The following is a 25,831-nucleotide window of genomic DNA, read 5'->3' as shown; positions in this document are numbered from 1 at the left end:
ATCAAGGTTCTCTACAATTCACAGTATTTATAACCTCTCATCCCTCTCTTCTCTGCTGTCTGTTCTCAACTTCTAATGACGTCTTGAGTTCAATGTCTATGACGCTCCGCGATAAAAGCTCCGGAGATATCGCATCGACAGAACCATTTGTTCTCCATTTACACTCAATCGGGTAAGCTTCTCGAAATCTAGTCAGATCGAGATGCAATGAGCGAAAGTTGGAGATAAGTGGCCGTCTTAAAACCGTGGATCCAATGACGTCGACGAGATTGGCGAACTGACGTTGCAACGAGATTGAGTAGTATTCGGGGCCCTACGTGATAATTCCGATTAAACTAACACATACTCCTCGATGAGAGGATAAATCGACTCGTACAGCCTGCATCTCTGATCCAACGCCGTTTGCTCGATGATTGAAGGTCCTGACGTTTGGGTCCGTCCGACATCTCCCAGGTTCGCAACATATCTCGATCCAACGGGCCAGCCTGGTCCAGCTTGCGGGTTTCTGACGAATTTCCCCACAAATCCTCGAAGATACTCCGCAAATGTGTACAGTTGTGGTGACATTGCGTCAAAGGTTGGTGAACTGAAGAGTAGGAGGACGTCCAAGCCGTGAAATTTGCCTAGCCAGGAGTATTTGTCGTCTAAAAGGCTTGTGACCGAGGCATTGAAGTAGAATCGCCATGTGGGATTGACCGAGGCTGAAATGTTGGCGAGGATGGCTTGGGGCTGGGTGTGTTAGCTGTGAAGTCGGAAGCATGTGAACTTACGCATTGCCAGACAAAGTCTGTATAGATTGCTGCAGCAGTGTCAAAGTCGGTCTTGATGGGGTGGTAAGCCTCAAGAATTTGCGTCTGTTGGGTTTTGTTGACCAGTGGCTCAGAGAGATAGGCCCCGAACAATGTCTCGAGCGAGATGTTTCTGTTGATCAGTCCTCTGCCTTCCTCGGCGACCGTTCCCATGAGCACAGGCACTCGCGCAACATCTCCGCTCCTCCATCTTTCAGCTTTGCCACTCAGAATTGTCACATTGTCGGTTATCGGCAGAAACGCATTTCCAGCTGTACTCATGGCATTGACGAGGTTGTCTGCTGGTACATCTCGCATACACTGTAGCTGGTCTGGTCCTTGACAGCCAACTGCAGTTGTCAGATTATCCCAGTACGGAGTATCATGATGCCTGGCAGTGCCTCCGAGATATCCAACAGACATTTGGCCAGAAAACATCATTGCGGCGCGGAATGGAGATGCGTGTCGGTTAACATGCAAATCTACAGACATGGCGCCTGCAGATTCACCCCAGATGGTGACTTTGTCTGGATCACCCCCAAAGGCACGAGCATTCCGTTGAACCCATTCGAGAGCGAGCTGCTGATCATGGATGCCGAGGTTTATCTCTGAAACTGGTATGTCTGGAGAGTTTGGGAACCCAAAGACTGTCTTGTTAGCAATGCTCACAAGCTAGAGCCGACTTACCATTTGTTCTGTAATTGAAGGTAAAGACGACGATGTCTTCATACGCCGCGAAGCCGCTGAGGTCAATTTCTCCGTTACCCTGCTGCCATCCGCCGCCACTGATGAACAATAGCACAGCCCTTGAAGGGTGAGGGTCTGCTGGAGCGAAGGCATTGATGAAGAGACAGTCTTCACTCTCACGGGATGCTGTATTGAACAGTCCTTTGAGAAGATCAATCTCTGGTGTGAGTTCTACATCGTTAGCTTCATTCCATGAATTATAGACAGACTCACCACTTTGGACAAATAGTTGTCTACATGAAGGACCAAACACGGTCGCATTCAACAACCTTGTCCATGGTTCAGGCTTCGTTGCACGGCTGAACCGTTCTGGTTTGGCGGCATACGGAATGCCGAGAAACTTGTTCACGGGCGAAGCAGCAGGGAGAGTTGTGGTGAGACCAAAGATTGGGCCTGAGTCGAGGGTAGCTGTTGGAGTTTCAGCACCGACGTAGATTGGGAGCCAAAGTCGTGACAATGCGAGAAGTTTCATAATTGCCGCATGGCAGGAATGAAGTCGCCATGACTGAGGGTGCCATTTAAATATTCCATGGATGTTCGGGTTGAGTGGTTGATGAAATGATCATTACATTAGGTGTCCGTATTGCTCGGGTTCATGGTTGTCGACACGGAATACGACGAATGCGATATCACCCACGTCAGCAACCGACGATCAATTCAACATAAGCATAGGCAGAACCTGAGCATCTGATGTTGTCGGCCGTCGTATTTGGGACAAACAGTGTGAGTGCAAATCATTGAATTGAAACTAAGGTATGGTCCAAAAATGTCTGTGATCAAGCACGAGCGGAGCGAGAAACGGCCCTCCGCCAGGAGCCCCCGGAGGGATATCCATCAAACATCAATTGCATCAAATACAAACAATCATCGATCAAGTCGCCCTCCTTTCACCCTTGGCTGCATCCAAAGATCTCTGCTTCTTCTCGTCATTCGTATCCTTTGCAAAGCTTGCAATATGCTCAGACACTTCAACCTTGTTGTACGGACCCGGAATCGGCTCCCCGATTGTCTGATACACGGGCAACACACCCGTCCACGTCGAATTCACCAAACTCTCATTCTCCAAATCACTCTTATCATCCGTCGTTGATCCCGCACTGATCTTGGCACTTGCCGAAGTGATCTTGACCTTGAGGATATTCGTGCTCTGCATCTCCGACGCCAACGGAGGCTGTCGTGTATGCTTCCAACGATCAGCCACAACACTGTTGCTGATGAGTTCCATCGCATACAGCTTTTCTTCATCGGATTTGACAGTAGTCGCGTAGCCGTAGATCACAGCGGATCGATAGTTGTAGTTGTGCGAATACGTCGCCAGAGTCAAGACGAGTCCATCAACGTGCGATGCAGCAACACAAACGGGCATTCCCTGGATCTCTTCTCCATCGACCGTCGATGTCTGAGCCAAGTTCATGATCCTCGACGACACATATCCATGAAGATATAGTTCCAGAGGATCGCGCAGACTTGAACTCGGCCGGTCAAACGACCCCAGCTGTCCTATCATCGGCAGAACAACCGGAAACGGCTGAGAGGGTGTATTGAACGATATATGAAGGATCGGACATGTATTGACGATACTATGGACAGTCTCGAGGTCATAAACCCCGTGGACCTTGTACCGTTTGATGGTATTTGTCGAGTCTTTGGGGTACTGGAGATTATGACGGCCCATTTTGTTTGTCTCTGACAATGATTACAATTCCTACAATACAATAGGCCACCTTATATAGCCATCCGTATCTATTCACAGGCTAGAACTGCCCCGAAAGGTAATTATTTGCGTGATAAGACACCTCTAGCTCGAGTTGGCTGCACCGAGTGCGTCCCGGACCGGAAAAACCACAAACCCCACCTCCACATCTTCTCGTGGCCACAGTGCCACACTCCATCATCAGGATACCCCGCGACATCAAAGTCGCATCAAATCACCATGGTTCTTCAAGATCTCGGCCGTCGCATCAACGCGGCGGTCACAAACCTGACCCGAGAGCAAAATCTCGACGAAAAGGTGCCCCCCCAATTCCCCCCGTCTCCCCCGCCCCGCTAACAGTCTAGGCCTTCGATGGCATGCTCAAGGAGATTTGCGCCGCTCTCCTCGAAGCAGACGTCAATGTACGACTCGTCGGCCAACTACGGAAATCTATCAAGTCCACCGTCAACTTCAAAGAACTCCCCCCCGCCGTAAACAAGAAACGCCTCATCCAGAAAGCCGTCTTCGATGAACTCGTCAAGCTCGTCGATCCCCACGCCGAACCGTTCCGACCGAAGAAGGGAAAGAGCAATGTCATCATGTTTGTTGGTCTTCAGGGTGCTGGAAAGACGACCACATGTACAAAGCTCGCGCGACACTACCAGTCCAGAGGTTTCAAGGCGTGTCTGGTTTGTGCCGATACCTTCAGAGCTGGTGCTTTCGATCAGTTGAAGCAGAACGCCACAAAAGCCAAGATCCCCTACTACGGTTCCCTCACAGAAACGGATCCCGCCGAGGTTGCGAGGGCTGGTGTCGACCAATTCAAGAAGGAGAGGTTCGAGGTCATCATCGTCGATACATCAGGTCGCCACCGACAAGAGTCTGCCCTCTTCCAGGAGATGGTGGATATCCAAGAAGCCATCAAACCCGACGAGACTATCATGGTCCTCGACGCTTCTATCGGTCAACAAGCAGAGTCACAAGCCAAGGCGTTCAAGGAGGCAGCTGATTTCGGAGCCATCATCATCACGAAAACCGACGGCCACGCACACGGTGGTGGTGCCATCTCTGCAGTCGCCGCAACACACACCCCCATCGTCTTTATCGGTACCGGTGAACACATGCTCGATTTCGAAAAGTTTGCCCCCCAACAATTCGTCCAAAAGCTCCTCGGCATGGGCGACATGGCTGGATTGATGGAGCACGTCCAGAGCCTCAACCTCAACCAGAAAGACACCATCAAGCACATCCAGGAGGGCATATTCACCGTGCGCGACCTCCGCGACCAGCTCTCCAACATCATGAAGATGGGCCCCCTCTCGAAAATGGCCGGCATGATCCCCGGCATGAGCAACATGATGCAGGGCATGGACGACGAAGAAGGCGGCGCCAAACTCAAGCGAATGATCTACATCTGCGACTCAATGACCGAAAAGGAACTCGACTCCGACGGCAAGATCCTCATCGAACAACCCACCCGAATGACCCGAATCGCACGCGGTTCCGGCACATCAGTACGCGAAGTCGAGGACCTCCTCACTCAACAACGAATGATGGCAGGCATGGCAAAGAAGATGGGAGGAAACATGAAGAACATGCAGCGAGCCCAACAGGCCATGGGCGGAGGAAACAAGGCACAGCAATTAGCAGCCATGCAAAAGAGGTTACAGAGCATGGGTGGTGCCGGCGGTGCAGGCGGTATGCCGGACATGGGAAGCTTGATGAAGATGCTGGGCGGAGGAGGAGGCGGCATGCCCGGTGGTATGGATATGCAGGCCATGATGAGACAGATGGGTATGGGCGGCGGCGGCATGCCTGGGATGCCGCCTGCAGCAGGAAGAGGTAGAAGGTGAGCACGCATTAAATGGAATACCGATTGCCAGTCACTTTTGCCCCTGTCGACTACCTAGTATATGCATCTTAAAATTCAAGATACCCTGACCTCAGGGCAAAGCTCCTGACTTTCCGATGTGTCTCATGAGTCTGATGAGCTACTGATCACACTACCTTGTCTACCGCGACATGATGTTTCCCTCCGGGGGCTCCTGGCGGAGGGCCTGTTCTCGCTTCGCTCGGATTTGATCATAGGGATCTCAGCAGGATGTGATGTATCGGCTGCGGGAATTGTACATAAGAAGCAACCTCTGCCGAGACACCATGACACTCCGTGTCCAACTTGAAGCACAACGTACGTTCGTTGTCATAGCTGCAGCGAAGCTCTTATCATCAAGCTGAGTTGCTCTCATAGTCTCAGCCTGTCAAACAACGTAATGAGCTTCCAGCGGTACAGAAAAGTCTCTCGGATCTCACCTCCGGAATTGTAAGTCATTCATCGATTGTGACATGGCTAGGAATTTAGGGACCTCCTCATTGACCCCGGTTCGACAGACCTGTCATGCTCAAGAAAGGATGCTCAACTTGCGATGACCAAGCTGCTTCTGACCTTACCAAGTCCGAGGCTTATTCTGACAAACCAGGATGCAAGTTTATGGCCAATTACGACACTACTGGTGCTGCTAAACCGTAGGTGAAGCCCTTGTCGATAGAGTGCAAGATTGTGACTGATACAGTAAAGGTTAGGAGTATCAGTGTGCGGTATTTTGCCGTGGGATAGCTCAAAAGGAAGAAAGGGGGCCTATGATATCCAGGACTTTGTCTGCAATAATTCTGGCGCCAGGTACTTGGGTGTTTGCACGGCATTGATGTTAATGCAGCTGTAGCATTAGAGCACTGCTGTGATGACTTTTCCGGTGGCAGTGAATCAGAGGGTAGCTCATGAAACTACCTACCCATGGAAAAGCTCTTCAGCTTCTTCGTGAACTTACTTCTTCCAACCTTCATAACCTCCATGGCCGTACCCTTTCCCGGGGCGTGTTCAAATCCTCCTGCAGTAAGTTAACGAGCGTGCCCCTTGCCATACCAAGCGTTCTAACAGTTGAGATAGAGGTGGCCGGGGACGGGAAGACGCTTGCCCAGCTGGTTGAGGTACTAAAGAAAGAAAACCTACAACAGAGACGCGACCTGGACGATTGTCATGAAATGAAAATGAGGCAAAAGTGGGAAAACGAGAGGTTGAAGCTCATGATCAGAAGGTTCTAGGAGGAGCTCCTTGAGGATGCTGAGAGGCATACAAGGATCACGAAAGCCTGCAGGGCCAAAGACTCTGAGGAGAAGGAGAAACTGCAAGAAGAGAACCGAGCTTTGAAGCAAGCATTGGCCGATGTTGAGAGCGCGATTGCCCCTCTGATCACTGGCGGGGTGATAGACAGTATAGTCGGGACACTGGCAGGGAGAAGTCCAATACATGTTCATTTGGTGGCACTAAATGCGTTTATATGTGAACTGGCATAAACTCGAAGATTGTGATGAACCTGAGACAAACCCTGTCTTGATTAACAAACGAGCGGAGCGAGGGAGAGCCCTCCGCTAGGAGCCCCCGGAGGGATATTTAATCATGAGACAGTCATACCCTCTTTTGATCATATCGGACAACTGCCTGACACAGGACCTCTGCTCCAATTGCACACTCTTCGGGAGACGAGTGCTCTTCCGGGTTATGGCTGACTCCTCCTTTGCACGGGATGAAGATCATGGTCGTAGGACAATGCTTGTTTGTGTAGACACTGTCGTGACCAGCGCCGCTAGAGATGTCGACAGCTGCATCTTTTCCAAGAATAGACTCGGCGGAGATTCTGACTGCTTGGATGCAATCTGGGTGGAACTTTGTGGCAGTTGAGATTGTGTCGGTTCGCCATTTGAGAGACAGCGGCAGAGCAGGAGTTGATCCAGCTAGTAATCCATCCACGTCTGTTCCTTGAGCCAGCAGGTCGAAGTCGCGACGCAGCTCTTCTTCAAGCTTCTCGACTGTCTCATCGGATGGAGAGCGGATGTCAAGAGTGAAGCTGACGTGACCGGGGATGGTGTTGGTGCTGCCGGGAGTGAGGTTCAGAATGCCAGTAGATGCAAGGGCCTTGTGCTTTGTTGCCAGTCGATGAGAGTGAGTGATCAACCTTGCAGCGAGTAGCAGGGCATCGGCTCGGTCGGAGAATGGAGTTGACCCAGTGTGGGCATCTAAACGGTTAGCATGTTAATCTGAGTGCCTTAGATATGACATACCTCGTCCGGTGATGTCGATGGTGAACCACTTGTAAGCTTGGACACCTTGTACGACACCAATCTTCTTCCCAGCCCTCTCGAGGATAGGTCCCTGTTCGATGTGAAGTTCGAAATGCGCCCCGATTGGCATGGCCTTGTAGCTTGCGGGTGTGTCACCGAGATAGCCAATTCTCTCCAGTTCAGATTTGACTGTTGCATCACCGGATACCTCCTTCAAATTGTGCGCGCGCTCTTCCGAGATCGCTGCAGCCCAGACACCAGAAGCCATCATGCTGATTGGGAATCGTGCGCCCTCCTCACTGAATGGTCAGAATTGTCGACTCTGGGGGGGAGACTTACTTTGTCCAGTTGACCACACCAACAGGATACTCTGTCTCGACATCGTGGTCTTGAAGAATCTTGAGCATCTCAATTCCTGCTTGGATGCCGAGGATACCATCGTAGCGACCGCCGGTGGGTTGGGTATCCAAGTGACTTCCAGCAACTGTGGGAGGACCATCTCTACGGCCAGGTCGAATTGCAAAGATGTTTCCAATTGAATCAACGGTCACTTTACATCCAAGTGACTTTGTAGTTTCAACAAACCAGTCGCGCACTGTTTTGTCTGAATCCGAAAGTGCCAGTCGTGACATTCCTGTGTCGGTCGGGTTTCTAGTCTGTTAGCTTGATCTGACGAGAGCCGCGAGACTTACTCTCCCCATCTGAATCCGATTCCCCATTTACAAGTGTCGTGAAGAGTCTCCATCAATCGGGATTGATCAACCTTGAGTCTCTTTAGATCTGCAGCCGTCATGTCTCGAGTCGAGATGTAACGACGGAACGAGACATGACGGAGTGGCAGACCACGTCGAAGCATCGTGAGGGAAGACATTTTGGGATGATACAGAAGTTTAGGAGACACAATTCTCGACGAAATGTTTCATCTGATGTTCTCAGAAGGTGGTTTGTGATGCAACGCCTTCTTACAACCAGCCCCGCTTCCTGAATAGGCAATCTGGATAACAAAGTCAATTGGACATGAAGATCAAAGTCAGATAACTTGATGAACCCTCTGCATAGTCTCCCTTCCAGCTCGCGCGACTTGCTCAACGCGAAGTCGAAAGTCTGGATCCTGCTCGCTTTCTCGAGCGACGTTCTCACTCCGCACGAGGTCAAACCGTTGCTCAACAACGCGCAGATACTCCACAATCGCTTCCTGTATCTTCTCCTGAGTGGCCTCTGAATTGGCCTTGAAACTATCTTTGAGACTTATCATGAGTTTTTGGAACAAGTCTTCGTCGCTCAATGCTCCTCTGATGATTGCCTTGCGACGGGCATCACTTCCACGGCCTGGAGGGTTAGCTGTGTCCGTAGGCGATGTGTGAACGTACCGAATTCGGCATTGCATTTGTTGTAGAATGGTTCCATCGCTTTTCCGAAGAGTGAACTTCGAAGGGCGGAAAGCGACTCGACGCGGAGGATCCTGGGTTGTTAGCGATGATGCTCCTGACCGCAACGTTGATGAATGGACAACTCACCTGAGGCTGTTGTCAAAGTCGTCATTGACCTTTTCAATAGCAGCCAGGAATATACTCTGACGGTTTTCAAGAGCTTGAGTCAAGGAATTGACGGAATCATGCTCCTCTACTCATGTCAGCAGGCCCGGTCTGTGGTATACGACTTACCAAGTCTCTCAATAGCCATGTCTGCGAATTCGTCCGCATTCTGAAGCATACTCGACTGCCTCTCCTGTATAGTGCCACACATGTCCTCCCAAGGCCCTTCAAGATCAGTAACCATATCATCCATAGCCTCCTCGTTCCAATTTCGTGATCCGATCGCAGGAGTGCAATAGTCCCCAAAGTTCCGACAGAATGCGGAATAAGAACCTGTCCGTCAGTTCTGAACCTCTGTGATATTGCCAACTTACTGTGATGCCACTGAATGTGTTAGCTTGGTCAGACAATATCGTGAGAACGTACCCCTGCCCAATCCTGGCTTGCGCCTTTGGCTGACCGGCTCCATGAAGAAATATGTCGATCTAAAGGTCAGCGCAGTTCCAACCGAACCGAGGTACTCACTGTTCCAAATGTATTCTGCAAAGTCTTCGTTGTATCCTCTTGCTAGACGACTAAAAGCGCGCGATGCAAAGTCCTACAAAAGTCAGTCAGAACATAACTTTACCAATCTCATACCTTCCTCAGACGACGCTCAACACTATCGAGAGTTTGGCAGAGTGCCTCACGACGTTCTTCACTCGCAGTGCGGGCTCCGGATTGGACCCATAGCTCAATGTCTGCAAGCAACGCAGGGATCTGGTCTTTCATGTATTGTGTAGCGATGCGTCGTTGGCTGTTTGCGACAATCGAGATGCAATGTTTTCGGACTTGCAGGATGCCACTGAGGTCGAGATGTCGTTTGGCCTCTGACTTTTTGGCAGTTCTGTTTTGCCAGTAGATTGTGTTGCTCACGCAAAAGACTCTGGAGGGTGTCACGCGGCCGGCGTAGGTGGTGTTGAGTGAGTCGGTGATGATCTGATTACGGGTTGTGATCAGATATTGTTTGAGTCTGCGGATGTTAGTCGGTATGCTAGTCAGTTTGATGTTTTCTACTTACTCAAACTCGTAGTTCTGTTTGCGTATGCTGAAATTGTTAGCGGTTACTGCCAGCAGTCGGAAACATACCTTGCTTGTCGTTGATCTCCCCGGCATTCCGCAAGTTCCTGTCTTTCCTGTTCCGATAGATCGCTCGCCTCGTAGTCGTCAATATCTTCCTGTAGTTCCTCGATTTCCTTTGTGGTCGCTTCAATATGCTCCAGTAACTGCTCAATGCGCCTTGCCCTTCTGCCTGGCCAATCTCGAATTGACTCTTCGGGGTCGATGTCCTAAAAGGTCAGCGAGTTCACAAATTCCTCCTGCCACTTACATCAGATCTAGTACAGACAATGCCGACATTCGATAGACGAGCACGGTCCGCCAAGTCAAAAACTTGATGAACACCCTCGTCAGTAGCCGCACGACCAATGTTGCAGATTGCAAAGATCTCGTTGCACTCCAGGAGATAGCGTTCGGTGATGATTCTTCGAGCAGAGTTGAGATCGCGAAGGCCGGGAAGATCTACAAGAATCAAGCCTCGGCTGAGGATATGCGCATTCAAAAAGACCCTTTCTTATTAGTTGATTCAGTTCTGGGGATGTATCCAGGGATTTACTTACTTGATGCTTCGAATGTAGGGCCACGTCGCTGGAGAATCTCTTGATGCCGGTTCAGAAGAGAGCTCCATCAATGTGTTGGAACAAGCTTGCGTCGAGAGGCCGGTATGAAGAGTCATCAAGGGTGAAGGCCGGGCATCAGCTGCCCAACTAGTTAGCCGATTGAGGACATCCTCATAATTCTCACGAATCAGGAATGCCTCATCAACCAGTCGGCCACGAAACATGGCTTGAAACGTATCCTTGGCCACTTTGGCATTTGCCTCCATGTCTTGACGCTCAGCGGCATCAGTAATCTCATCCTGATGAAGTTCAAACGTGCGATAAACCTGAAGCAGTCTACCGAGTTGATCTTGGAGTTCCTCCATCGAGAACAGATTGACTCGGATGTCAAGCGTGTCGCGATTGTGATAATGGTACTCTGTCACAACGCATGTGCAGGCTTCTCCATTGTTGCTCTGGGAAGTCAGCGTGGTCCGAAACTTGGGCAGTTACTTACAGTCCTTGCAAGCCCTTTCGTATCGAGTAGTGAATTGAGCAGACTACTTTTGCCTACTACTGTCAGCGGCGCAATTACATCTAATGATGACTTACCAACGCCAGAATCTCCGACGAATCCAACGGTACGAGTTGCTGGGTACTCAAACGCAGCGAGCTTACCAGCCTCTTCGTGAAGTTTTCGCATGGTTGACTCGGACCCTTCGTGGACATTTGAGCTTCCCAGCACGGACTGAATGTTGGACATAAGCTGCTTTGCATCTCGAAAGGCCCCTTGGAATTCGGGGGAGTGGAATGCATCATCGGGGAGTTCTTCGTCGGCAACATCATGCTGTTGAACAGCACCAGTGCTTGAACGCCGTCTTCGTGGTGTGCCATTCCTGGAACGCCTTGGTTCTGGGGAGAGAGATGCGTGTCCTGAACATGTTAGCAGAGTCTCGATGATCATTTCGAGATTACCATTTATGTCGGAGAGACGAATGTTGCTGATGGCAGATGTGAGCCCATGAGACTCTTCCCTGGTCCCGCCAGGAGGGGTAAGAGAGACGGAAGGAGTGCGGTGTCTGTTGGAAGGTGGACTGGAGTTGGTTTCCGCGATACCCTCAGTTGAGGGAAGGGGCGTATCAGCATCAATTGAGGGCATTTTGAGAATCAGATTGCAAACGATGAAATGAGATATTTTGTTGTACATTTGATTCGGGGGTTCATTATTGTCTGCGGTTTTATGTGTGTCTGAGAATCCATGGTGTTGTTGGTTCACCCTTGTCAATTCAAGCCGGCGGCTAGATGCGACCACCTTTGGCCTCTGCCAATCAAGGCGTTCACTTTGTTCTATTTCTATCAGCTGAGATTGCTGCAGATTATTGATCAGGACATGGCGCTTGAGGGTCATGCTCATGACTCAGTCAAATGAGAGAATTGATCAGCACTGGGCAACTACAGTCTAGACATAAGTACAACGATATCATCACAAATTAACAAGTTGTTATGGATTTAGGTGTGTTGTGATGAAACCACATTAAATAAACCGATTTTAGTAAATAATAAATAATAAATGACGTCCATACATTTAAAGGACATATCATTGACCTGGCTCATGCGCCCAGCGGCTTTGATGGGATTCATTATTAAAAATACCCTAGACCGGCTCAAAATCACAGCGCGGACCGCGAAACGACTGCACAAGACAGGGTGCTACAGATATGTCTACCACAATACTATGAGATTGTCTCAATAGATGAGAAGCTTGACACTCAGACACATCAGTGAACTAAAACACCAACAGAATGTCGTGATGGTTGAGCTGGGAGTGACGACACACAGTACATGTACGGTACCACACTGTGAACCCATTCCCCGCTCACTGTGTTCACTCATCCTCAGTACCTCATTCAACGCTCAACCACATGCTCCGCCACCCTCTCCGCCAGTGCTTCAGATCGCGCTTTCGTCTCTCCCTTACCCGGCCATTCACCATGTCTCAGAAAACCCAAGAACCCGTCATCACCAAACTCTCTGACCTCTCGGTCGATGAGGCAAAGTGGATAACCCTCAAGAAGATTGAGTACGTCGATCAAGTCGGAAAGGCACGAACATGGGAGGTCGCAACACGAAAAACAAGGGGAAAATCTGGTGTCGATGCTGTCGCCATGGGAAATATTCTTCTTCACCCATCAAAGCCGGCTTCCACTCTACTCGTCATCCAATACCGACCCCCTCTTGATGCCTACACAATCGAGTGGCCCGCTGGACTCATCGACGCTGAAGAGACTGCCGAAGAAGCGGCGGTTCGAGAATTCAAGGAGGAGACTGGGTATGACTGCAAGGTTTTGAGTGTCAGTCCCGCGCAGGCTGCTGATCCCGGAATGACAAACGCCAACATGCAGCTGGCAATGGTGGAGGTTCAATTGGGCGAGAATGATGAAGAGCCGGAGCAACGACTTGATGATGGGGAGCACATTCAGCGGGAGATTATTCCTTTGTCTGAGTTGTATGAGCGTTTGGTTGAGTACTCCAAGCGAGAGCGTACAGTCGTTGCGGCCAAACTGTTTCACTTTGCTGCAGGCATGCATTTTGCCCAAACTCAGAAGTACTTTTAGACAAGACACAATAGACGACAACTGTCACTATCTCGTATAGCCTCGAATATGTGACAGTCATCCCATTGAAGCCCGCTCATGATCGCCGTCTCTCACCTTCCTCATGACCGTTATCTCACTTGCTTTCTGTTGTCGCAGCGCTTCGGGAAGTACCCGGCTGAGTCATCAGTTAATTGGCAATTGACCCCTCCATATCGCACCTTCATCCGTCACCAACAATTCTCATGGACCCAAACCTGGGATTTCCTTGCACGGCTGATGGGGAGATTAATGGCGCCTTTGTGACGCGACCGACATATCCCCAGGATGATCTAGCGGAATCTCGGCCCAGAGTCGCCAAAGCTTGTGAGACATGTCGGAGAAGGAAGCGCAAGGTCAGTCGTCGAGGACTGCGTTGCTGATAGCGCTGACAGTCCCAGTGCGATGGAAGCTCCCCGTGCTCGCCATGTTTTAAGAACAACATTGACTGCGTCTACGTCCTCGAAAGACCCAAGAGGTATGCCATTTGATCGGTCTTGTTCGCTGCTAACTTGACAAGGAAGCAGAAAGACTCCGAGCTTGTAGCCAACCTTGAAGATCAGGTCCTTTCCCTCAAAGACTACGTACGGAAGCTTGAGGCTGCATGCGGATATACAAATCTCCCGAATTTCGCACCAAGCACCCTCGATGAAGACTTTGGTACTTCGACGGTCCCAGATGACAGCCAAAGCTCTGCCATCAATGATGTGAGCTCAATGATGTGGCGGATGAACCTTCACGGCAGTGGAGAGACATCCTTTGTTGGTCCATCCGGCAGCTTCTGTTTCCCCGTCAGTGGCCATGGCATCGAGACTCAGTCCACCACTACTGAAGCAGAAGAGAGCGTTCAAGTGTTACTCGACCTGTTCCGACAGCACATCAATTCCGTCCACCATTTTGTGTCTCCTCAAGTGATTGAGACGCTCAAAGCGCCAGAGAGTCTTGACGGCGAGCTGTTGCAAGCGTCAGTCCTGGCAGCAGCGAGTCTTTTCGCCGATTCACATGGCCAAGTGTATGCGGACCGAGCTGAGGCTATTGTGATGACGTGTTGCCGTACAATCCCCAACGTCCTGACAATACAGGCTCTAGCGATATTGACTTGGCGCGAGTTGGCACTGGAGAACGAGAACAATGCCTGGCTGTATAATTGTACGTATCCGTCTGATGCAAGCTGGACCAAGCTAAAAACCCAGCTATGGCGGCGAGTCTTATCGTTCACCTCGGGCTGCACGTGAGCTCTTTCGAGAATGTCATGCAGATACCGGTCGGGCCGCCTTCAGACATCGACAAGAGCGTACGTGTACAGACGTTTTGGTCGGTCTTTTTGATGGACAGGTAAGTCTCGGAAGCAAGTCAAGACCGAATACTTACATCGCAGAATCTCCACGTCGATGCTTGGACGCAATTGCATGATTCCCTGGCGGAGAGCCCGAGCGACACCATACCTCAAAGCATGCAGCAACCCCACGACAGAGGACACCGTCTTTGATGCTCACTGCCAGATGTGGTTCATTCACGACCGATACATGGATAGAATGTGAGTGACCTGCAGAGTCTGAGTTTCCAGCTAACTCTACAGATACTCCTTCGAGTTTGGAGAGCTTGAGCATTTCGAACGACATCAACTTCTCTCGGAAGCCAGAGATCACCATATGAACTTCTTCCGCCAGATGGGCCGCGATCTTGAACTTCGAAAGAACAACATGAACCCCCAAGTCATCCTCCTTCACATGGTCTACAACATGTCGTTGCTGCTCATCCATCGACCATATCTCAGAGAACCAAAAGACAGTCCCGCCCACCAATTATCCATCCGAACAAACATGACCTCCGCTCACGCCCTCGTCAGATTGATCCGCCAATACGACAAAGAAGCCAAGATCGAGAACGCCCCGTTCTTTGCGATACACTGTGTCCTCACAGCCGCTGTGAGCCTGCTGCTGAACGCGACATCCACCAACTCGACCATTCGCAGCCAACTCTGGTACACCGTTTCCGAGTCTGCGTCGACGCATTGGACAAGTATGGGAAGATGGACAAGGGCGAGACGAGGTCTGTTGCTTCTCAGAGAGCTGGCCAACAGATGGAAGGTTGTTTCGGCGTTGCCCATGAGGCACAGTGTTCCTCTCGTCGCACCGACACAGGAGACTCCCCAGACCGACAACAGTGATCTAGATTGGGGGATGTTGTTTGCCAATCTCGAAGAGCCTCTCAATTTGGATACTATTGATCTATCAACGCCCACCGGAGAATGGGTATTTCACGAAAGCGACTAGAGTAGTATATTCGCTCAAGATTGCTCATGGCATGCATCCCGGACCAATTCGTTCCGCACTGTTGTCTATCGCACCGTGATGGATATCCCTCCGGGGGCTCCTGGCGGAGGGCCTGTTCTCGCTCCGCTCGCGTTGATTGATGAAGAGGATGAGATAAACAGACCAAGTTGGTTTCTGGTTTTCGCGGAAGCACTAGAGCAAACATATTCATTCAGATAACTACCTACGAACCATTCCATACGAGCGCAGCGGAGGAAGAGCCCTCCGCTAGGAGCGCCCCGGAGGGAACAACAAATTACCCAAGTCTGGTACAAAAGTACTATGAGATTTTCAAGTCGCCCAAGCCTTTCGTTACAAGAGGTCCCAAGGCCGTCTGCCTCTTCCATATCACCACAAGCCCATCCAGCTTCGAATCCGCTTTCCAAAGACATACAGCGGAACGGTGGTCAGACAGATACCCAATGTCAAACCTCCCCAGGTACTGAAAAAGACCATCGGCCCTTTGGTGGCATAATAATCGTTGAGCATAAAGGTGAGGCCGAATGCGAAGGAGCTCTTGATAAGCTGGGAAAGTCAGCGCTGACCTTGAAACCTTGAAGTAGATGAAGACATACCATTGCGAGTCCAAAAGCGCTTCCTGCACGATCCATACAGACATCATTGGTATACGTGACGATACCTGTACAGCCTGCGCCTACACCAAAGTTGATGAGAGCGAGAAAGACGCAACAGACCATTGTGGATCTCGAATGTTCAATTGCATCGCCGAGGCCAAAAGCGCCGACAGCCATGGTGATTACAGGGGGCACAATGACGACGAGTCGGAATTCAGGCTCGTACAGACCTCCGTTGAATGCGGACATGTAGTGAGCGGCAAGATCAGACATCCAACCAGAGAGCAATGTTCCCAGAGCAGACCCAACGAGAGGAGCGATGCCAATGACGAGTCCGACCTGAGTCGCGTCGAGGTTGTATGGTGGAGCGCCGAAGATTTGGTCAGCTACAGTGCCCAGAACAATGACCCAGGTAAAGGTGATTGACCACATGATGCACCCCCATACGACAACAGGGTGTCGAAGCATGAGGATAGGGCTGACGAGACTGGGCAGTAGTTCTTTTGCGCTGGCGAATTGGAGATGCTGGACTCCGCAGATCTTCTTCCATGGAGCGATCACTGGTGCCTCGACCGGGTCCACGACATCCAGGGCAAGTTTTTCAGTCTTTTCATTTCCAACAACACTCGATGTTACCTCATCCCTGTCCCATTTGGTCTCGGGGAGGAAAAAGACCACCATGATCAATCCCACGGCGAAAGCGACAGCAAGGAACCAAAAGGCCCATCGCCAGCCCATGTCGACAATGAGATAGCCGCTGATGACCGGGGCGATGTTGACAGACACAATGACAGCAAAGTTCCACAGACCGACCCTTCGACCTCTCTGGTGAAGAAAGAAGACGTCGTTAACGCAAGACGTACCAGCCAGGGAAAAGCATGGTCCCATGGCGAGTCCCTGGAAGACGCGGGCTGCCAGAAATGACTCGTATCCTTGCGAGACAGCCGCCCAGATGTTGGAGACCACCAGCAAGATTGAAGTCAAGACGAAAATGATTCTACGACCCCAGAGATCTGAAATGATTGCCGAGAAATAAGAGCTCACGCCCAGACCAAGAATGAGCGATCCGTTGAGGAGGGCCACTTTGGAGAGAGGTGTTTGAAAGGTCTGCGACACAATGCCGAAAGCTGGGACGAGGACAGGACCAAGCGCGCCAGTCACGCAGGCACCAAAGAGGAGGGTCAAGAAGTACAGCTCCCTTCGGATTCGCGACATGTTGAGAGGGTCATGGGGAAAATTGGAGGGTGACGGCACCAAGATTGTGTGCATGCCATCTTGGGAGTCTTCAAGGAAGACAGTCCCAGCAGGCTGCTCAGAAGCATTAATTTCAAGGACGCCGAAAGCCATTGTGGTGAATATGGTGATTTGCAGGATATGTTCATTGTGGTCATATTTATGTCAGTATGTCTAGCTACAGTCACGGAACACTCCCGAGTACCGGAAGCCTCGACAGTATCTGGCTATCATGGCAGCTCCACTCGTTAGCGGCGGATGCGAAAGAGCCGCCGCTGATAACACTTGGATCACGGGGAGGTGGAGATGGACTTAGCGGGGGAGCCGATAAGGGAGTTTTAGCGGCGGATGTCAAGATTCCGCCGATGATACAGAGGTGATTGGCTGAAGGTATTTGCCCATGTCTTATACCTGTCTTATATGGTTTCAAGGCCAGCCCCAATTCAGACTCATCAACACAAGACTCTCCAACAATGACAAACCTGGGGATCGCCTCTGAGCATACTCGACATCAAGTCAGAGTCGCAGTCACACAAGCTGAACCCAAATGGCTTGACTTGCAGGGTTCAGTCGACAAGACCTGTGCTTTGATCATTGAAGCCGCCAAAGGAGGCGCTGAGCTCCTGGCATTCCCCGAGTGCTGGGTCACAGGATATCCTGCTTGGATCTGGTAAGTCTAGACGCCAATAGACGTTCATAAGGCTAACGTTAAAGGGCTCGACCAGTTGATACACACCTCACGAGCCGGTACATCAAAAACTGCATGCGCGCCGATGGCCCAGAAATGGCAAGGATTCAGCAATGCGCGGCCGACAACGATATAACCGTCGTCCTTGGGTTCTCGGAGAACTTCCACAACACACTCTACATCTCACAGGCCATCATCGACTCCGACGGCAAACTACTCGCCGTTCGACGCAAGATCAAAGCTACACACATGGAGAGAACAATCTTTGGTGATGCCTCTGGTGATGCACTCACAAGCGTTGCCGATACAAAAGTCGGCCGTGTAGGAGCACTCTCTTGCTGGGAACATATTCAGCCCCTACTCAAGTATTATCTCTACAGCCACCGCGAGCAGATCCATGTCGCTGCATGGCCGCCATTGCATCCATACAAGGACGAGAAGGAATTGTGGTCCATGTCAAGAGAAGGTAAGTCACATTCACATCTTCTCACACAATTGCTAATGAGCAGGCGCCCGCGCATTATCCCAAACATACGCAATCGAGTCGCAAGCTTTTGTGCTCCATGCGACATCCGTCATTAGCGAACAAGGGATTAGTCTCATGGACACAGAAGGGGGAGCTGTCATGAGCACCCCGGGAGGAGGCAGCTCTGCAATCTTTGGGCCTGATGGGAGGATTATCACCGAGGATATACCTCAATGTGACGAGGGAATTCTGTATGCCACGCTTGATCTGGATGAGATTCTACGATGCAAGAGTTTTGTGGATGTCTGTGGGCACTACAGTCGGCCGGATATGTTGTGGCTTGGGGTTGATCGAGAGGTGAAGAAACATGTACAGTAGTTGACGATCACAGATAGCCGCTCAGGGCCCAATTGTGCAATTGCATTTATTTCCGTGTCAACGAAGACGTGACATCCAGACATAGAAAAGGAGGCTTCTTTCCAACGGCCACCGCAAGAGCAAGAAGCCCCATCCCATGCCATACCTCAACATCGTTAACGAGCGATGACCAGGACATGGGAATCGGAAGGATTTGGGCTAACGCTCAGCCAAAGATCCCCACCCCATGGCCTCAGTGATGTCAACTTCCACATCGGAGAAATCGAACTCATCAAGAACCTGCCTGCATCTGAGGACCGCTGCCTCCCCCTGCTCAACTGTCGTGGAGCCCGGCCTGACTGAGACGAGTATAGTGACTGGACGAGATGAACGGTCTTGGAGATCCATGGCTTCGTAGGACTCAGCTTGTGCGATGCGCCACACATCGATGGTGAACCATCTGATGTCGCCAAGTGCTTCGATGATTCGTCGCTGGAGAGTATTCTGTCGATCGTTCCAAGGGCTGTTGATTGCATGGTTTGAGCACGGATACCAGTCCGACACGTAGCCGTCAGGAGGCAATGGCCTCGAACTGGCAACGCGACCGTTTTGAGGTCGAGTGCTGGATTCGGTGGTGTTTGTTTGGTCGGACATTTTGAGATTTGATGGTGAGATTTGATGGTGAGATTTGGATAGTGTAGAAGGGAGGGAAGGTGTTTATATGAGAGAAATGAGTCATCGGTCAAGAAGCTTTTGAGACTGAAGGTTATGTGAGTTACAGAAAGTATATCGGCAGTTGGCTTCAACCCAAAGAGTTTATCACAAAAGCAGCAAATCAAGTGATTATATCGGTACCCAATGATGTTTGCTGAGAAGAAGTCTGACCAGATCTCATTCATTCGACCATTTTCGCAAACTGTGACATGCCCAGGATCATGCGGCGTTTCGACAGTGCAAGTTTCGGTCGCACAAGCAGCAGCGAGCTTGATTGAAAGGCCCACATCTCCCAAACAAACGTGGCGGTTTTCTACATCACCAGAGGCATGAAATGGTCACTTCAAGCTCAACCATCACGACATTCTGTTGGTGTTTAGTTCACTGATTTCTTTTTCTGTAAGTTATGATGGCGTGGGTCCCTCCGGGGGCTCCTAGCGGAGGGCTCTCTCTCGCTTCGCTCGTATCTTTTCACTGATGGTTTAAGTCGTGGGTGATTCATTTCTTGCTCGAGAGTCTCGGAGTGCCCTGATGTGCCTGTAGCATAATCTTCGGACTTATTTTGCGGTTCGCGTTGTGACCGAGAGTAGTAACAGACACGAGCGCAGCGAGGAAAAGCCCTCCGCTAGGAGCCCCCGGAGGGATCTACTGTGTTGCGGCAGCACGAGTCTCATCAAAGCCGGCATCTACATGATTGAGGGACTGAGAGGACGAGTGACAGTGCGGACTGAGTAGCTTCTCCCTCTTGCGCCCATTTCACGGTAAGTTCGACAGCTTCCATTTACAGAAATCATCTGACACAAATAGAGACAAGTATTGTCCTTGGCAAGAGTGCCAGCCTTGAGAACTACCCTGCTGCAGATTTCTCGCTCAACGGGTTTTGAAATGAGGGCAATGGACTGAGTGAGATCATCGGGGAGTAAGGAAATTCGAGTTTGCTTTTCTGTACATAGTAATTACAGCCAAATCGACTTGTTAAGTGTCACCTCCATGTCCAAAATGTCATTGTCAATTCATATGTCCTGCCCTTGTATTTGTAGTTACAGACTCTAAGACTAATCATAAACAACAAATAACACAACATGGCTACCGCGTAGAATTTCTTTAACCATCGGATCGTTGGTAGCTTGGCGCTCAAGTTGGCCCAATGCAACAAATCTCGTCAGGTGACTAAGGCAGTTCCTTGCGTTTGCTGGCTGTGAATCGAAGCCCATGTCACATTTGCCAGTGCCCCCGATCCACTCCAACAACCATCTTTAAACTCACACACTCTACTACATCATCTTTTGCCTCTCTTTCTCTTCCCCTTCTTATATATCAACATCACATTCGCTCGCGCGTAAGCCTAATAATGTCTGCCAGTACTGGTACTGTCCTTTTATCTAACAGTCCTACAGAAAATGAATCCAACATCGAACCAGCCCCCCTCAGCAGCAGGGGTTCACCCCTTTGACACGTTTGCTCGACGCACCCATCTCCAGGCGCATCTTGAGTATCATAGGTTCTGGGATGAGGCCCACTGGGTGGAGCTTACCACAGCAGCCGAGGAGGCTGTCTGTAAGGCTCTCGACCGCAAGGGATACCGGTCGGTCTCGCTGCTCTTCTTCGACCACTCGGTCGATGAATTGGTCTGGGAGGAGTACAGTAAGTTAAGATATCTCGAAGCATATTGGAGTCTGACAGTAATCTAGTCGCCCGGATGAAGGTCGAAGACCGAAATGAGCATTGCTGGCCATGGGGTCTTCTACCAGATGCCAAGAACATGGCTGGCGGTATCTGCCGTGTCTACAAGAACTGGAGACAAGAGAGGGGGTTGCTGGTGGATGGGCCAGATGCTCAAAAGCCTACCATCGACAAGCCTACTGCAAGCCGCCAGACCCCAGATGAGGTAGACACAATGGTTCATGTCAAAACCGAGTTTGCATCAGATGCTGGCCTGCCAACAACTCTGCCATCAGCGCGGCAGTCGACCGCCGAACCTCCAATCAACGAGAGACCGGGTCATTTCATAAAGCAGGAGACAGGGATCGCGGCGGAACAGGAGAGGAGGATCAATGCCCTTCAGACCGAGGTTGATGCTCTCGAGATGCAACTTGCCGATAAGCAGAGGGAGATCGATTTGCTGAGGACTGCACGCAGCTCTCCGAACTAGCATCTTGGTCCGTGAAATCGCCAGAGCCCCAGGAAGAATTTGTGTACTCCCAGATGGGGACCGTGTTATTGTTACTCCCATGCAGTTGAGATGTGGCTCAGAGAGTAAATGAGGACAGTGAACTTGGCACGAACTACAAAGCAAACTCTAGGCAGCGCTTTAGCTACATACACATGCCACAACCTTCAATGATTCAATCATGATTCAAACATCCATTATTGCAGTCTTAAATCAACTTGTATTGTCGCTCCACCTCAGTGCCACGTTGCCCTCCTCCACAATCTACTTGCGTAACTTGTCAAATGAGGTGTTCGGGCAGTAGACATGATACTAAAGCTTGGCTACCCGGAAAGGTCGAGCGACTTGGTTTGTAAATTAGATAGCCGTAGCTTGTGTGGCCTTGGGTACGTTGCCGTTTGGTAGGTTTCGGTCGCGGAATCGTACAGCAGGGTGAGAAATGAGTGCCTGGGCTTGAGATGTTAGTTCACAATTGCAACAAGACTTGAGAGACAACTTACAAAAGGCAAATCGATATGTCGGAAGTGGGACGACATTACGAGCATTTCGACAAAAGGGACGGAAATACCGACATTGTCGGAGTTGAGCTTTCAAGGGACTGATGAAGATGTGACATGGCCTGCGGAAAGCGAAATGATCTCATGTCTCTACAGAGCGTTGTCCAAGTAGTCAATTCATGGAACAACAAGAAAGAACCTCGCATATGGGTTCATGGGTAGGGATTTGGTAGAGAACTGACGCGGAGATCATTAGGCAGGCTTGGCTTGCCTCGCCGCAAGGGGACCGAATTGACCATCCCGGGCGTGTCGGAGATCAATGGCCACCGGATGACGAGGGGCCCGGCGCACGCTGGTCCGCGTAATACAACCTGACCTGTTGCAGCGAATCCGTGTTGGGATCCACGGGCAGGATGGACATGTCGAAGCCGGACTCATCAAACTTCTTCTGGAGTGCCCTGATCGTTTCTCCACCCTCCTCGTGGCACAGGTCCAAGCAGAATTGACCAGTCCAAGGGAACCCCTTCATTGGCCCGTTGGCGTCAATATCCCCGGAGGAGATGGCCTGCTCAAGCAGATCATACCACTTGGGGAACTGCTTGCTGACCGCAAGGCAGGGCATATTGGCCCGTTCAAAGACCAGGAGCTCCACCTGTTCTCTCAGAGACATGCTCTGGAACTGGTGGCATTCGTCCACCATGTGTTTCTCCTTGTTGCACAAAATGCAACCATAGATATTGGGCTCGTTTTCTGCGTCCAGACAGTGGCGCAGGGTGTGTGTCTTGAGCCTGCAGTTGACACACTTGACGTCTGGTTGCCGAGAGGTCTCAGTGAACCGGCTGGGCTCTCCAGGAGTAGCACCCTTGCACAGTTTGGTTCGGCCATTGGAAGAGGTGGCCCTCACGAGCACCTCCTCATTTTCCATGAACCTCTTGGCGTCGTTCCATCTGGGCTCCACGAGGTAGGACAGATGTGCGCCTTTGTTGACCTTCAGAACATGGTCGCCAACTGCTTTCAACTCACCCGTATCATAGGCCACTCCCTCCATGGTACCAGTGCGATTTAGAGGAAAGCGGTAAGAGGGCCTCTGCTCGCCACCGAGAGGCTTGTTGGCACCACCCATACCGCCAGGCCCGTGGTGAGTATTCACGAAGTCGCGCCTCTCTGCCTCAGAACCAAGATTCATGGTGAAGTCTCGCCCCGCGCTAGACGACTGTTGGGGCTTGGTGATTCCGGCCGGTCTGCTGGCTTGGCGAAAAGAGGTGTTGCGGTTGCTTGCAACAGAGGGTATTCGGTGGCTGCGACGTTGGCTATTTGCACGACGTTCCAAGGCCTCCACAGCTTCACGTTGAACTTGTCGTTGCCGTTCCAAGGCTTCATCAACTTCATGCTGAACCTCTCGCTGCCATTTCATGGCTTCGTCAACTCCACGCTGAGCTTGACGCTGCCGTTCCATGGCTTGGTCAACTGCCCGCTGGGCGGCTGCCACATCCTCATTCTGTGAAACACCCGCTTGAGCCCGAGAGGTGCGGCTGCGGCTGCGACTTCGATCTCGGTCAGCGCGGTGATTGCGGTTGTCCTCATGGTGAGGAGGAGCCATCTTGAATCACCGAGGAAGAGTTTTGAGAGAAAGCTGGTTAAAAAGGAAGTTTCTTTGGGGGCGCGATGTTGTCTTGCTGAGATTGACTCGCGAGACTCGTGGGAAAATGAAATCGAAGATTGAAATTTTCTGTCGGCGAACTTGGATAGACTGGTATTGCGGAAAGCGGACGTGATTGAACTGAGCAGATAGTTGACCAAGAGACACATGTGCACACTGTGGTTTGTAGGAGGTTATAGCTGTTTGTGCGAGAACCAGTTATTGTTTGTTTCAGTTGTCAGTGTTTGCCAGGTGGCATGGGGTGACCCCTGAATCAGAGTAAAGGAATTTGACGAGCCACTTATCGCTTTCTCCTACAATCAAAAATTTCTTTCTCTCCTAAATCCTCGACTTCCTCATCTCACAACAACGAATCCCTTGTTGAATTGTTCAAGCCTTTTCTGCGCCATGGTGTCCGGAACACCCCCCAACCCTTCGTCATATGACGCATGCTACATCGATTCACGCCGCGCGTTCATTTCTGACTACCTCGAGTACGTTGGTAGCGATGCGGTTGCCAAATGGGATGACTGCCTCAAGATGGCCTTCGAGCAAGTCATGGAGAGCCTCGAAGACAGAGGCCGTAAACGGGTCAGCCACGACTGGCTAGAGTATGAAGCAGATCGTGTCGCCTGGCAAAAGCTCTGTAAGTCTCTGCATGCGAGAATTAGTTTCTAAACTGACAAGAAACAGTCAGCGAAATCGCCACCGAAGCTGTCGAATGGCCCTTCACCATACCATCCAAGTTTGATGCACCCAACAAGATCGCAGAGGGTATCTCGCCAACGTATCAGAATTGGCGTCTGGCCCGTGGACTCCGTGTATGCGACGTCGATCGTCGAGATAAGCCGGAAGTGCCGTCTCTGGAACAGCGAAACCACGTCTGGAATAACGATCCATACTATCCCCGTGAAATGGTGGCTCCCATCACTGGTCCATTCCAGATCGCACTCCCACTCTGGATCGATCTCTACAACCTTGTTTTTGGGGAACACAATCAGCTCCTTGAAGAAATCAACAACGAAATCGTCCCCCCTCACCTGGAGATCTCATGGATTGACGACGACCAAGACTGTATCACTTTGGTTGTTGGATTCAGCCGTACCACCTGCGTCAACCCTGGTAGCGAGGGGATCGCTGATACGATCAGATGCCTTTGGCAGTCCGTCGTCGACTGGGCGATTGAAGCCTACTACGGCGGGACAATGTCGCTAGCGACGTTTCTTCGCGTGCGTAAGGCCATGCCTGTCGTTCACAGCCGTTCCTACCACAGCAGCCGGGGGTTGACCTCCATGACCAGCAGTGCATATGCCGAAGTCCAATCCGAGGCACTGTATTCCATCAGGAACGCGCATGAGAAGCGAAATTTCATCGCAGAGTGCCGTGCCGAGATTTTGGAGATTGTTGAGAAGCCCCTGGCCGAGGCCAAGACCGAACTTAGCCGCTGGGTTCTCCGTGGATACTCATCGGAGGTTGACGATCGAGTTCGAGTGGCACGAGAGATCTGGGTGTCTAGTACCACAGATGAGAGAACCATTCAGGAAGCGTTTGTCTGGTCGTGGGGCCCGCATGACATGGCGACCATCTCCGTCGAGAACCCTTCCGCCGAGAGCTCCTTCGCCGACAATGACTCTTCTACCGATGAGTAGTTTTGGTACATACTGTGGTGAGTCTGGCAAGGTCTTGTGTTTATGCTCTACTAACGTTCATATGGTCGACGCTGACGTCTCTGGGGGAACCTCTGCGTTGAGAGTCACTCTGCGCATAACAAGGAGTTTCGAATTGCAGTCTACCATGGTGGGAGAGATAAGATGATTGGGCTGGTGGAATATCGTGGTGGAAAGGGGAGCCGTAGCTAAATATCACACCACTGACGCCCATTCTATGAGTCTCGATACGTGATTAATGTTTGATCTGTCATATCCTGCCTGTCGAGTCGTCAACATTAGACCCATGAAACGCGAAAGTGATGCTTAACAACTCGATTTTGTTTCTTTCAATAGCCAAAGAAATAGAAAATGAACCTCG

At 50.9% G+C, this 25,831-nt stretch overlaps 13 protein-coding genes across 39 annotated transcripts; 6 read left to right on the top strand and 7 right to left on the bottom strand.

Annotated features, from left to right (window-relative positions):
• The first annotated feature begins 4 nt into the window (after window positions 1-4).
• On the top strand, window positions 5-6,589 carry FVEG_06626 (signal recognition particle protein). Of its 26 annotated transcripts, XM_018895023.1 has the most exons (9): window positions 75-172; window positions 294-833; window positions 892-1,405; window positions 1,465-1,536; window positions 1,593-1,699; window positions 1,765-3,546; window positions 3,594-5,751; window positions 5,804-6,118; window positions 6,173-6,548. In XM_018895023.1, the coding sequence occupies exons 6-7, from the start codon at window positions 3,469-3,471 to the stop codon at window positions 5,079-5,081; spliced, it is 1,566 nt and encodes a 521-aa protein (XP_018752214.1). In that variant the 5' UTR covers window positions 75-172; window positions 294-833; window positions 892-1,405; window positions 1,465-1,536; window positions 1,593-1,699; window positions 1,765-3,468; the 3' UTR covers window positions 5,082-5,751; window positions 5,804-6,118; window positions 6,173-6,548. The 26 variants fall into 26 exon arrangements, with proteins under 26 accessions (XP_018752204.1, XP_018752202.1, XP_018752207.1 ...); XM_018895012.1 differs by having other exon boundaries at window positions 5-833; window positions 1,465-3,546; window positions 6,173-6,550; XM_018895010.1 differs by having other exon boundaries at window positions 5-833; window positions 892-1,536; window positions 1,593-3,546; window positions 6,173-6,550.
• Window positions 331-2,007, bottom strand: FVEG_15904 (hypothetical protein; the record flags this gene model as incomplete). Its single annotated transcript, XM_018905133.1, has 4 exons — window positions 331-729; window positions 771-1,435; window positions 1,476-1,706; window positions 1,749-2,007. 4 exons carry the CDS (start codon window positions 2,005-2,007, stop codon window positions 331-333), a joined length of 1,554 nt encoding a protein of 517 aa, XP_018752217.1.
• On the bottom strand, window positions 2,261-3,402 carry FVEG_06627 (hypothetical protein). 2 transcript variants are annotated; one of them, XM_018895032.1, is made up of 2 exons: window positions 2,768-3,402; window positions 2,261-2,718 (listed from the first exon to the last, which is right to left on the bottom strand). In XM_018895032.1, the coding sequence occupies exons 1-2, from the start codon at window positions 3,208-3,210 to the stop codon at window positions 2,580-2,582; spliced, it is 582 nt and encodes a 193-aa protein (XP_018752216.1). In that variant the 5' UTR covers window positions 3,211-3,402; the 3' UTR covers window positions 2,261-2,579. The 2 variants fall into 2 exon arrangements, with proteins under 2 accessions (XP_018752216.1, XP_018752215.1); XM_018895031.1 differs by having other exon boundaries at window positions 2,340-3,402.
• A 102-nt stretch (window positions 6,590-6,691) lies between the features above and the next one.
• Window positions 6,692-8,215, bottom strand: FVEG_06625 (hypothetical protein; the record flags this gene model as incomplete). The annotated part of the gene is made up of 4 exons (XM_018895004.1): window positions 6,692-7,299; window positions 7,345-7,643; window positions 7,684-7,995; window positions 8,037-8,215. The coding sequence occupies 4 exons, from the start codon at window positions 8,213-8,215 to the stop codon at window positions 6,692-6,694; spliced, it is 1,398 nt and encodes a 465-aa protein (XP_018752188.1).
• Window positions 8,216-8,374: 159 nt separating this feature from the next.
• Window positions 8,375-11,675, bottom strand: FVEG_15903 (hypothetical protein; the record flags this gene model as incomplete). Its single annotated transcript, XM_018905132.1, has 15 exons — window positions 8,375-8,673; window positions 8,715-8,806; window positions 8,862-8,967; window positions 9,009-9,212; window positions 9,254-9,263; window positions 9,306-9,364; window positions 9,405-9,477; window positions 9,519-9,891; window positions 9,940-9,966; window positions 10,008-10,207; window positions 10,249-10,486; window positions 10,538-10,992; window positions 11,034-11,086; window positions 11,129-11,449; window positions 11,492-11,675. 15 exons carry the CDS (start codon window positions 11,673-11,675, stop codon window positions 8,375-8,377), a joined length of 2,694 nt encoding a protein of 897 aa, XP_018752187.1.
• A 636-nt stretch (window positions 11,676-12,311) lies between these two features.
• FVEG_06622 (hypothetical protein) lies at window positions 12,312-13,206 on the top strand. The gene has a single exon (XM_018895003.1). It carries the CDS (start codon window positions 12,439-12,441, stop codon window positions 13,129-13,131), a length of 693 nt encoding a protein of 230 aa, XP_018752186.1. The 5' UTR covers window positions 12,312-12,438; the 3' UTR covers window positions 13,132-13,206.
• Window positions 13,207-13,355: 149 nt separating this feature from the next.
• On the top strand, window positions 13,356-15,425 carry FVEG_15902 (hypothetical protein; the record flags this gene model as incomplete). Its single annotated transcript, XM_018905131.1, has 6 exons — window positions 13,356-13,505; window positions 13,551-13,627; window positions 13,670-14,298; window positions 14,343-14,484; window positions 14,528-14,686; window positions 14,729-15,425. 6 exons carry the CDS (start codon window positions 13,356-13,358, stop codon window positions 15,423-15,425), a joined length of 1,854 nt encoding a protein of 617 aa, XP_018752185.1.
• A 263-nt stretch (window positions 15,426-15,688) lies between these two features.
• FVEG_06619 (hypothetical protein) lies at window positions 15,689-17,420 on the bottom strand. Its single transcript, XM_018895002.1, has 2 exons — window positions 16,040-17,420; window positions 15,689-15,989 (listed from the first exon to the last, which is right to left on the bottom strand). The coding sequence occupies exons 1-2, from the start codon at window positions 17,384-17,386 to the stop codon at window positions 15,813-15,815; spliced, it is 1,524 nt and encodes a 507-aa protein (XP_018752184.1). The 5' UTR covers window positions 17,387-17,420; the 3' UTR covers window positions 15,689-15,812.
• A 325-nt stretch (window positions 17,421-17,745) lies between these two features.
• Window positions 17,746-18,804, top strand: FVEG_06618 (hypothetical protein; the record flags this gene model as incomplete). The annotated part of the gene is made up of 3 exons (XM_018895001.1): window positions 17,746-17,942; window positions 17,987-18,426; window positions 18,470-18,804. 3 exons carry the CDS (start codon window positions 17,746-17,748, stop codon window positions 18,802-18,804), a joined length of 972 nt encoding a protein of 323 aa, XP_018752183.1.
• A 33-nt stretch (window positions 18,805-18,837) lies between these two features.
• Window positions 18,838-19,459, bottom strand: FVEG_06617 (hypothetical protein). The gene has a single exon (XM_018895000.1). It carries the CDS (start codon window positions 19,435-19,437, stop codon window positions 19,003-19,005), a length of 435 nt encoding a protein of 144 aa, XP_018752182.1. The 5' UTR covers window positions 19,438-19,459; the 3' UTR covers window positions 18,838-19,002.
• Window positions 19,460-20,897: 1,438 nt separating this feature from the next.
• Window positions 20,898-21,649, top strand: FVEG_06616 (hypothetical protein; the record flags this gene model as incomplete). The annotated part of the gene is made up of 2 exons (XM_018894999.1): window positions 20,898-21,141; window positions 21,189-21,649. 2 exons carry the CDS (start codon window positions 20,898-20,900, stop codon window positions 21,647-21,649), a joined length of 705 nt encoding a protein of 234 aa, XP_018752181.1.
• An 831-nt stretch (window positions 21,650-22,480) lies between these two features.
• On the bottom strand, window positions 22,481-23,764 carry FVEG_06615 (hypothetical protein; the record flags this gene model as incomplete). The annotated part of the gene is made up of 1 exon (XM_018894998.1): window positions 22,481-23,764. One exon carries the CDS (start codon window positions 23,762-23,764, stop codon window positions 22,481-22,483), a length of 1,284 nt encoding a protein of 427 aa, XP_018752180.1.
• Window positions 23,765-24,211: 447 nt separating this feature from the next.
• FVEG_06614 (hypothetical protein) lies at window positions 24,212-25,452 on the top strand (the record flags this gene model as incomplete). Its single annotated transcript, XM_018894997.1, has 2 exons — window positions 24,212-24,449; window positions 24,497-25,452. The coding sequence occupies 2 exons, from the start codon at window positions 24,212-24,214 to the stop codon at window positions 25,450-25,452; spliced, it is 1,194 nt and encodes a 397-aa protein (XP_018752179.1).
• Between the last annotated feature and the right edge of the window lie 379 nt (window positions 25,453-25,831).

This window comes from Fusarium verticillioides, chromosome 7, assembly GCF_000149555.1.
Source record: "Fusarium verticillioides 7600 chromosome 7, whole genome shotgun sequence".
NCBI classification, from domain to species: Eukaryota; Fungi; Ascomycota; class Sordariomycetes; order Hypocreales; family Nectriaceae; genus Fusarium; species Fusarium verticillioides.
This window is presented reverse-complemented; position numbering and strand designations above follow the sequence as displayed.